This window comes from Tachysurus vachellii, chromosome 16, assembly GCF_030014155.1.
Source record: "Tachysurus vachellii isolate PV-2020 chromosome 16, HZAU_Pvac_v1, whole genome shotgun sequence".
NCBI classification, from domain to species: Eukaryota; Metazoa; Chordata; class Actinopteri; order Siluriformes; family Bagridae; genus Tachysurus; species Tachysurus vachellii.
Genome location: NC_083475.1, coordinates 4,846,660 through 4,858,755, shown reverse-complemented (window position 1 = coordinate 4,858,755; position 12,096 = coordinate 4,846,660). Strand labels below are relative to the sequence as shown.

The 12,096-nt window shown below is 36.1% G+C and overlaps 1 protein-coding gene across 1 annotated transcript; it reads left to right on the top strand.

Annotated features, from left to right (window-relative positions):
• The first annotated feature begins 588 nt into the window (after positions 1–588).
• On the top strand, positions 589–11,589 carry LOC132858736 (E3 ubiquitin-protein ligase TRIM39-like). The gene is made up of 6 exons (XM_060889198.1): positions 589–685; positions 7,002–7,503; positions 7,628–7,847; positions 7,956–8,093; positions 8,271–8,292; positions 10,970–11,589. The coding sequence occupies exons 1-6, from the start codon at positions 589–591 to the stop codon at positions 11,512–11,514; spliced, it is 1,524 nt and encodes a 507-aa protein (XP_060745181.1). The 3' UTR covers positions 11,515–11,589.
• The last annotated feature ends 507 nt before the right edge of the window (positions 11,590–12,096 follow it).

Below are 12,096 nucleotides of genomic sequence, written 5' to 3'. Positions count from 1 at the left end.
CGGCCTCCAGCTCCAGTTCCACCAAGTGATGATGTTATAGAGCAAGTACAACAGAGATAATTGGTGTGAAAAAGGTCTACTAGAGGTAGCCGGGCTAACAGGTTAGTTATGCTAGCCGGATAGAAGCGGACGGAGGGAAAACAAATAAATAAATAGGATGTAGCGATATCAAAACGTATATCGAGCAATTATTCTAGGTTTAAGATGTATTGCCGATGTGTTCAACCTTTGTAAAAGGTTGGGAATCAGAGTGTAATGTGTATTAGCGGAACCGGGCTAACAGGCTAGTGATGCTAACCAGCTAGCAGCGGGCACTGGGAAAACAAATAAATAAAGATATTAAAAGGTAAGGATAAACTCAAGATAAATCGGAATTGAATAAAAATACTCAGCCAAGCAAACAAATGCGACGCGCAAACAATTCAAACATCACGTATTATGACCATAGATGCTACAATCTAACCGCAACACAACCATACGTGCCTACCCGGTGGCTAAGGCTATCGGCGAGCCCCCACTGTCGTCGTTAATGCAGGTTCAGTGGCCCCCGGTTCCGTATGGCATAACACAAAACCAAAAAATTCAAGGATGGCTACGAGCTCGAAGCTTGGAAGATGTGAGAGCTCCAAATCCGCTGCTGCTGCTACACGCTGCTGCTGCTACACCAATCAGTGCCAGCAAACATGTGACATTACTGTGGCTTGTGCTGTCCTCCACAATGTGGCCTGCCTGAGGAAGGAGAGGGCCCCCATTTTTTTTTTTTATTTATTTGGCCTCTTATGATGGTTGTGCTGTATACTGTGTGTAATAAAAGCTTGCAGGGAGGCTACTGCATCCATTCATTTGTCTGTTCAGTTGATGTGTATGGATTTGTCCTGCATTTATTTCAGTGTGCAGACATGCGGGGTGTGTTATATACAGACCTCTGAATGTGTATTTATCCCTTTGTTGTATAATATGCTTTGATTCTGTGCTTTCCATCTTGTAGAGCAGTGGTCCCCAACCCCCGGGCCGTGGACCGGTACCAGTCTATGGATCGAATGGTACCGGGCCGCCCAAGAAACATGAAATTATTTCCATTTTATTTACTGTGGCGAATTTCTCTCGGTTTCTGCGACTTTCCATAGACGAGATGTTAACCGGGAGCTGAGAGACGTCACTTAAAGCCGCACCAATACCGCGCATGCGCAAAATATCGTGATATCAGTGTTTTAGGTGACTTCTGGAGCTGAGCGGCTGCAAGCGGCAGTGGCGTTGTAGCTTTGGTGGAGAGAAGGTGTGTATCGCTCTTCTCTCTGTTCACCGGTACTTTCTCATGTTTAACAGTGCTTAGTGTACTGTACGTGTATATTGTGTTTGCTCAAATTTAACCCACAAATTAGCAAAAATGAGTATGAAACTGATGTCGTTAGAAAGTTTCCTTGGGAAAGGAACTTAAATCACTTAAATCCCTATTGCCATTTCCGACATCCTATCTGTGTGAAGCGGGGTTTTCTGCACTGACAGCAACCAAAACAAAACAACGGAATAAACTGGACATAAGCAACACACTTTGGGTGTCATTGTCTCCAGTTATTACCCCCAGATGGAACCGTCTCGTTGCAAAGAAACAAGCTCAGGGTTCTCATTGATTTAGCGTTCTAATGAGTTAAAATGTTTTATCACTTTATATTCATTTTTTGGTGCAACTGTATTTTATTTTGATGGCATGTTTAAATACAATTAAATTAACATTATTAAATCAAAACAATCTAAAATATAAACAATCAACCAATGTGGTTGGGACCACAGTTGTAGAGTCACTATGTGACTTCAGTTTCAAAAGGAGGTGATGGTTTACCTGCTTTTTTTATACTTATTCAATAAAGGAACATAATGTTACACTTTGTGTTTTTATATTTATATGGAATGTGTATTTTATATAACAGAGTATTAGGGCCACACTGAGGAAGAAGGAAAAAGTCTTAAATTTATGAGGCTGGTTCTTTCTGCAGAAAAGATGCATATTCTTTTTACAGCCCTGATACTTATGACAATGTGATGCTGATGTGCCAAAAGATTAAGTATGTCCTTGTTTGTGAAACTAAACTGAAGAACAATTCCACGAAATGCCCCACAGCTGTCATTTTAACAACCGTACTCCTCTAAAACGACGGGTTACAATATTATTAAAAGACTTCATTCTCAAAGTCTGTGAATATTCTTTTTTTTTCCTCTGTGGCCCTAATATTCTAGCATTTTATATATAGCCTTATAGTCTATGGGAAACTGTAAATTATCTAATGATAGCAACATCATCTAAAAATCATCATTTATCCAAAATGATTGAAATTAATGATCAAAAATGTTTAAATAATGACAGTGGGTTTAGTTATATGTGATAATGTATAGTGGGCAGTGGAATAACTATTGGTTTCCGTTTGTGGTGACTGCTGACTGACATAAGGGATGAGATTATTAAATAGATCCTAGAACTTAGCCTGGTCTGGAGCAGGCTAGCTCCACAGAATAAATCTCCATGGTAATTTATACCATAACATCCTACTGCCTCCTAATCCAGCTTTAGTGCAACCGGTTCACGGATAAATTGAGCCAGGATCACCAAGATATCCCGGGCTTAATCCCTTATCCTAGTTTTGTGCAATAGGCCCCAGGTTAGGTTCACGGAGTAAGATACTATGGTAACTGACTCTGAGTATAAGTTACCTCTTTTTCAGAAACGGACTTGACTTAACCTGCTTTCTCGGCTTTAACATACCTCCCTTTCTGAAACGGAAAAGCCAGAGTTTCCCTTTTTCAGGGTTAACATACTCAGAGTTTCACTTAACCTGCTTTCTGAAACAGGCCAAGGGTCTCCCGATTTTTGAAAGCCAACGGTGACATTTGAAATCACCAAAACAAACACGCCCCTAACCCAAATGGGTCCCACCCCTGTATCAATAGCTCCGCCCACGCATACATACGTAACCCAGACAACTAATGGAAAGAAATGTGTCTTTATCATAGCTGAAGGGAAGAACAATACGATTGCAGATAAACAAACAAGCAAAAATGACACACAAGCATAATCATGTAAAGGACAAAGGCATATATTAGTTCTGTGCAAAACCAATGTTACTCACCTATCGAGAAGGAAAAAAGAACCTCGGCGTCTTAAGTAAAGTTGGCCACATATTCACAGATTGGATTGAATTAATACTTGGTGACAGGAAATTGTCCAAGAAAGGAGAACGGATAAATAAGATATCAATGGTAGAAAGGCCAGCTCAAAAGTTGGTTTTGCTATTAGAATCAGAATGAACTGATTTACATGTGGACTTTATATATCTTCAAACACACAAAGGTTAAAGAAACATAAATGGAAATTATTCATGTTTAAGAGACATTTATAATTTGGTGGGAGTGTATCAGACATATTTGAATATTTCCTTTATTATAAATTTCATTTGTTTAAATAACATTTTGGCATATTTTGAATTTTTGGATGTTCAATTTTGATATAAATGCGGGACTCTTATTTGAAAAGCGGCAGCATCCATTGCAGTCACGGATCACGGTTGTGAAAAGCATCACAGCACTACGGTTCTCAGCTCTAAAGTTTTATATTTTTGTTAACACCCCCCCCTACGTAATACGTAAGCATACGTAAGCTCTTACTGTGATCTGTTGGAGTTATCAAAGCTCAATAAAACTTCATTAAGACCATCAGTAAAGTTTTGGTCGTCATTAGGATGGGGTCAGCTACACTTTATAATTTGTATTTATTTGCATAGATATATAAAAGTGAAATGTTTTGTTTGCTATTTTAATATTTGTATATTAATTTATTTCACTGACACTGAAAGGCAGAAAAACGAATCAGAATCAGAATCAGTATCAGGTTTATTGGCCAAGGGTGTTGACACACACAAGGAAGTTTAACATAACATTATACTACACAGGACAGGACAATACAGACTGTGGTAAGCTCTGGGTGAAACTCGAACACAAACTTACACTTACAAACTTATCTGGATGTGAGAAACTGTGAATGATACAGTTATTGAGCTGAAAGCTGAGAGAAAGATCAGTGAAATTCTGTGTTTATTACAATCTCATGATGATGAGAATGTTTACATGTGTTTTAAATCACAGACTAAATGTTTTAGTGTCATTCATTAGGTTTAACTCTGCAGACAGACATAAGTGAGTTAAACAGACTAATCAGTAAAACCTCATACTGTTACATGTGTGGACTGAATGATGTGATTTACTGTAAAGGTTAAAAACACAGGAGGAAGTAAATGGCTGAATCTTCATCACAAACAGGAGGCAGAAAAAGGGGAAACATGGAAGAACCAGAATTATGTAAGTTATACAGTTTATGCATGATTAGTTTTCTGTATGTTTTAATGAAATACTGTCACTATTATAATCTATATTGTTATAAAAATGATCTCAGTGAATGGCTTAATTGTCTTAACTGCCTTATGTAACAAGAATAAGAGTTGTGTTATAATACACAGACATCTTAGAAAGACATTTATTTACACTGATCCTGTAACTATGGAGGATTTATATTACTTTATTAGTTATAAATTCAAGATGTAATTCAATAAAGAATATTTAATGAAATATAAGAAATAAATAAGACCTCATTATTATTATATTATTTATTATTGTTTTATTTATTTCTTTATAGTTTGTATTTATTTGCATAGATATATAAAATTGAAATGTTTTGTTTGCTATTTTAATATGTGGATTTTAATTTATTTCACTGACACTGAAAGGCAGAAAAATGAATCAGAATCAGAATCAGGTTTATTGGCCAAGGGTGTTGACACACACAGGGAACTGTTCCAGCTGTTTGTGACACTCAAAAGTACAGACATAACATTATACTACACAAGACAGGACAATACAGACTGTACAAGAAAATGCAGACAATGTGATACAATATAGACAGTATGAGTATTAAATACAATACAGAATATATGACTGGTCAGTTATGTACATAAAGTGGGAGAAGTGCATGGTAGTGCTAATAACAATATGCAGCAGCTGTAGTGTGTGTAACATACACAGATAATGTGATGACTGACAGTTCTGATAATGCAGTACTTGTAGATATGAAGCGGGGAATATAATTATGGTGAGTTGGTAATCAGGGTGATTCACATTGATTCAAATTTAAATGATTAAAAAAACAAAACCTTGAAAATAAGCATCATGAAAAACTCCCTGAAAACTGTCTCTTTGTAACTGAGCTAAATGTCTGTAGAAACTAAACAGAAAATATACAAATAATAACAAATACATAGAAACTGTTAAAGAAAGATGTAAAATAGTTACCAAATAATATATTTAGCAAAATCTGTGACTGATTATTGTTGTGGAAGTTTTTGAGAAAATAAAAATAGCACACTGTTCAGAACGAGCAAGAGTAAAAAGGTTCACAATGTATTTGTGCTGCTGCACAGCAGGCCCCAGCGCTCCTCGTGTATCATGAGAGAGGAAGGGCCTAGAACATTTATTACACTGAGGTTATATAGGAATGATTTATAGGCAGAAAACAGAAGAAAGGAAAACATCAGCAATCATTGGCTAGATGCACAACGCTCGAATCATCTACTGATCAGGATCTTACCAAGGTCTGCCTAAGTTGTTTATGAGCCTGAGTCTCACCATCACATCTCCAGCTCCTTCTGACCCTCTAATATTGTACACAAATTCTCCCTGGTAATAACAATTTCTAGTCACAAATAACTTCTAGTCACGTGCACAGAAGGTCAGACAGCTTTCATAGTAAAATATTACATCACAATAATGTGTTATATGTAATATTCATCTTGAATATTGATAATGATTATTACAAACTTCATTTAACAAAATGTTGCAACACTAAATAACTTCAAAATGTATAATGTAACACCAAACAATGTAGAACACAACATTTTAAATACACATTGATGTCCAAAAATATAAGACTTATAAAAGATTAATCTAGGAATCTGTAAATGAACATTAACATGAAACTACAGGCTGAAAAATGTGTCACTTTGTTGAGTAAAAATGTGTTATTGTTGGAGCTCGGCAGTGACACTTCGTTACATTCCCAGGGAACAAAAGGAGTCTGGGGATGGAGGGATGAGTAACAGAATAAAAGGTGGTGTGTGTCAACTTTGAGGATCAACAACTCAACCCCAATCCTGTCACAAAAAAGAATGTCACTATATAACCAAGTCAAAATGAACAAAGCTCATTTATTCCCAAACATGAAGTGCAGGAGGGTTTGAAGACTTCAAGAGGGGGATCAGGACAAAACAATAAGCAGAACCCATCTAACTCATTTAGGGAGAAACTAAATAAGCTACAAAAGAAAATAAAAAAACAAAGATTACAACAGAATACACTAACTCCATTACTAACAAGATCAAAAAAGAAATGGCACCCCTTCCCTACTAACCCCTCTCCAAATTAACAATAGAATTGAACAAATAAGGAATGAAAAACTGTAACAAATATTAACTTACAACCAAAAGAAAAACTTCCTGTTACAGAGATGTCAATTCCAACAACAGAAAGAATAACAAAATATCAAACAAACTCAATCAAAGTACAATCACTAAACAGTAAATACAAACTTCTGGGAGAGATTTAAAGCGCCTCCCAAAAACAGCTCACTCTCTCACACAACTAACCACACCAGCACCCACCCAACCACCCACACACAACTAGCAGGACAATGCTGTTTAAATAAACTCTGCATCCTCTCATCATTCAAACAGAGCTGATCTTCAATCAGTGATGTCAGATGGCAACCATTTTTCACTGAAATATTCATAAATCTATTCTACAAAAATAACATTTTTACACTAACAGTAACTGACAACCCAACAAGTGCCTTTACACAGTTTAGGAAAACTTGTAGACATTCTGGTCTGTGATTTTCACACCTAAACTACAGATGCAGTTTAATCTATTTACACCATTTATCAACAATGTGTAACATTTTCTAGTTTCTCATGACTCCAGGAGTTTCCTGTCTAAAGATCTGCTGCTGTGTCCGATCTGTGTGGATGTGCTCACTGATCCAGTCACCACTCCATGTGGACACAACCTCTGTAAGAGCTGCCTTACACTGTGCTGGGACATGAATCATCACTGTCGCTGTCCATTATGTAACAAGAAATTCACCAAGAGACCTGAACTAAAGATTAATACAACACTGAGAGAGGTTGCAGATCGATTCAAGATGAAAAGTGGTTCTGACAAACCTGAGGTTCTTTGTGATGCCTGCAGTGGAGAGAAGCTGAAGGCCCTAAAATCCTGTCTGGATTGTGGACTGAGTTTATGTAAAATTCATTTAGAGCCACATTATCATGTTCCAAAACTTAAGAAACACAAACTAATAAACCCTGTGGAGAACCTGGTGGCCAACATATGCCAGAAACATGAGAGAGTTCAGGACCAACTGAAGAAGATAAAAGAGATCAAACACTCAGTAGAGCAAAGCAAAGTGTGTACAAACATGACATGAGTTAATATCTGACAGATTCAGTAGTTTAATTCCTATTTGTAGAAATGAACAAAGTTCACTATCAGTGTTATCTGATGGAAGTGAAAATGTGTTCCTCCTTTAGAGAAGCACAGAGAAAGTGAAAGCAGACAATGTTAAAGTCTTCACTGCTCTGATTCGCTCCATTGAGAGAAGTCAGGCTGAGCTGCTGGAGATGATGGAGGAGAAGCAGAAAGCAGCAGAGAGGCAGGCTGAAGGACTCATTAAAGAGCTGGAGCAGGAAATCAGTGTGCTAAAGAGGAGAGACACTGAGCTGGAGCAGCTCTCACACACTGAGAAGCATCTCCACCTCCTACAGGTCAGTGTTCCTCTCTCTGTTCACTGACAATGCAGAACATCACAGAACAACACTAACCATGCTGAGGGATTTCTCCTCTCTCCTGCTCTACTGTAGATTTACTCCTCCATGTGCAGCCCTCCACACACCAAGAACTGGACTGAGATCAGCATTAACACTGATGTGAGTGTGGACACTGTGACGACAGCTCTGTCTCAGCTTCAGCAGACTCTGAATGAGAAACTCACTAAATCAGTCAATGACAAGTTAAAGAAAACAGGTGAGAAATTATTTTGTACTTTAGATTTGATAAAAAAAAATCTAATAATAGACAAAAGTAGATGTTTTGCAAAATCTAAATATTAAATACCAAGAACTGATCTGAAATCTAATGACAGTGATGTTTTGTTGTAATTAGTTTCCACAGAACTGAAGAGGATTCAGCAGTATGCAGGTACAGTGAGCTTTTTGATTTCCTCTCATATTAAAATGTGCATATCAGCATTACACCACTGCATCATCAGACTTATTTTCATCTGTAGATCTCTCCAGATAAAAGGAGTATTAAAGTGTCTCATTATCCTCCTCACTATAGCTCCTTATTACTGTCATGCACTAAAGCCCTTAAACCCTTTTCTACTTTAGAAACACTGATCATCTTCTTACATTTCACTAATAAAATAATGCAGGAACAGATGTATGTTTGTACAGAGATTAACTTTATACCTTTTTAACTGCATGATAAAAGATGGATTTCTTTGACTATCAGTGGTAAATGTAATCTTTATGCTGTCCAAAATGTGAGAGTTTTAAAGTCATGCAGTTAGAAAAGAGTTTTTACACCATGCGGTGTTTCTGTCATTTACAGATAAACTTGAACATAAAAGTCATGAATGTATTCTACAAAAATATATTTTTTACACTAACACTAACTGACACCCTAAACAAGTGTCTTTGATAAATGATTTTTTTGTACCAGAATTTGTAGAAATTCAGGCCTGTGTTTTTCAGACCTAAACTACAGACACAGTTTACTGTATAGAGACAATTACTGAACTATTTTGTCCGTCTGTATCAAGATTTTTCCTTAAATGTGTTTCTCTTATGTTCTGTGTCTCTTTCTGTCTTTCCTGAGTGATAAAAATCACAAACACAAATATATCACTAAAGTAAAGATGCAAAAGGAAAATATTTTATATTTCTCATCAGAATCAGGAAAACCTCCATATGTTCTCACTAATGACAGAGAGGGAGAGAGAGAGAGAGAGAGAGAGAGAGAGTTTGGAAGTGTGTGTGTGTGTGTGTGTGTGTGTGTGTGTGTAAATGAGTATATCTGCTTATGGTGGTGTGAGTTATGATTTCTTCAATCTTCATCATTTACCCAAACGTCTACCTTTTAGTGTAAAACTCTACAAAACAAACAAGTAAACAAACAAATAACTAACAAACTTGAGAGGAAACATTTAAAATGTGATTATTCAGTATCCTATCGGGTAACACAATACATGTCAAGCTCTTCAACATTTCACTGAATTCATATGGATCATTTTATTCTCACAAAACACAGAAACAAGGCATTATGTATTTGAACAAGCTACAGTAAGTTCAGAAGTACACACTCTAGGAAAATCCACTGGTGTCCCAGGGGCAGAAACCAGGGGTGTAGATTCTCCTCTGTCTTCATCATATACATAGTAAAATGTTCAAATCTCACTATAAGAAGAAGCAGCACCTCTGGAGCAGAGGGCCTTTTGCTCAGGGGCCCAGCAGGGGCAGCTTTAACCCCAATCCTCTGCTCATCAACACAGAGACTTAACCACTTTAACTACCACTGCCCCAAAGAAATAACACCAAATAACAAATAAATAAATAAATAATGTTTATATGTTTTAATCAGTTACAGACTGCCTTCATTTGGACTTATGCTCTGTATAATATTTTTAATGAAACAATCATAAATGCTTGTGGACAACAGATAGATTAGACATGAATGGATGGACTGAATCAGTAGATTGACTGAATGCTAGATAAAATGATGGGAATTATGTAGAGACACTGCAAATCTTACAAAGCTAATTTTATTTCAATTAATTTATTTTAATGTAAAAAATGTCTGGAAGCAAATTCATTCACACCAAATCTATTTATTAAACGTGATGATTTGTAAAACCATAAATAGTATGTCACATAAACACAGGAGAAATTATTTTTTCTAAAGTAACTAGTAGAAGCTCTAGTGCAGAGACATTATTGTTGATGACAGCTAACTGGAAGTAAACGTTACACTAGATACTTTTAATTTTACTTTCCATATCAAAATGTTCTTATGTAATGAGAAGTTATGTGAATCCGTGTGCAGGAGTTAAAATTTAGATTTAACATTTAATTTATATTTTTTAGATGTTAGAGATTCATATTTTATAATTCAGATTTTCAAAATAACTGTTTTGTGTCCTGACATTAAGATCGGTTTGAGTACAAATTCCACAACTTGGAGTAAATCCCTGTTCTTTCCCCTTCACTGTTCAGCTTTATGATTGGATTGAATTCAGCTTCACTTTTAGAAATGAAAGATTCTAGATGTTAGTAAAACATTGTGTGGAAATAATGAATGATTCTGAATGATTTGTTACACCGTGTATGTGGAAAAGTGATGAGTATAAAACTCTTTGTCTATCAGAGGGGAATGTTGTTTTGCTGGACAAAGAAGGCTGAGAGATTTATAATCATACAGTTTAAAAAGACTATAAAAACACACAGTTTCTCTCAATCACTTGAGAGTCCCATGTTTTATTTCTAAATGTAAAACCTACCAGATATTTATCACTAGAGACACTCAACATTTTTACCTCAAATGTTTTTCTCTCATGTTTTGTGACTCTTTCTGTGTATTTCCTGAAAAACAAAAATTACAAACACAAATTAATCACTAATATTTCAGAAGGAACCTTTTTATATTTCGTATCTTTAACAGACTCCTATTATAAACCGTATTTTTGAAATTTCAATGAAATAAAATTTTAAAAATCTTCTACAAATCCTTTTATAAATCAATAATGAATATGATCCACTGGATGATGATGTAATATTTTTTACATGTTTACTCATATCACACACTGTGTTTCTCTCAGTGGATGTGACTCTGGATCCTGATACAGCTCATCCTGAACTCATCCTGTCTGCTGATGGAAAACAAGTGACAGATGGAGACAAAAGACAGAATCTCCCTGATACACCACAGAGGTTTAATCGGTGTATCTGTGTTCTGGGAAAGCAAAGTTTCTCCTCAGGGAGATTTTTTTATGAGGTGCAGGTCAGAGGGAAAACTGACTGGTCATTAGGAGTCGTGAGAGAGAACATTAACAGGAAGAGGAAGATTACACCGACTCCTCAGAATGGATTCTGGACTGTGATCCTGAGGAATGAGAATCAGTATAAGGCTTGTGAAGGTCCCTCTGTCCGCCTCAGACTGAGAGAGGTGGAGGTTGTGGGGGTGTTTGTGGACTATGAGGAGGGTCTGGTCTCCTTTTATGATGTGAAGTCCAGAGCTCATATCTACTCTTTCACTGGTCAGACTTTCACTGAGGAACTCTATCCATACTTCAGTCCTGGTTTAAATGAAGGAGGTAAAAATTCAGCACCACTGATCATCTTTCCTGTATTTAAGACTGAATAAATTTAAACCTCACAAATTTGATCATCAGATGGTAAGAGTAAAAATAATTAGTTTACTTTTTGGTTAGATTTTAGAAACACATATATCCTTTTAAAATGCTGTACCTATTATTTTAATACCTGGTTTTAATTGTAATCCTACAGTCTGTTTGTTATGATTGTGACATTATGACTGTGGAACTTTGTCATTACAAATCACATATTAAACTATTTATCCAACAATCAGGATATTTTGTGTTTGTTTTTTTGTTTATGGGAATGTATTTTATTTCGCTGTGTTGGTGTGTTTTTTGTTACATTATAAATAGTTGGAGTAATTCATAGTTTATTTATAAGATGAGAAAATTTGTTGTTATTCCACGATGCTCCGAGAAGGAAGGAAGGGAGAGAGAGAGAGAGAGAGAGAGAGAGAGAGAGAGAGAGAGACCCTTTATTTGCACAAGTCACGTAAAAAACAACAATCAGCGTGACTCAATAACTATATAAATAAATAAATATAATAATTCAAATAATTCAAATAAATTAGGTTAACTGATAATACTAATAATCATCATTAGCTTAGCTCTGGTGCAAAGCTTAGTTC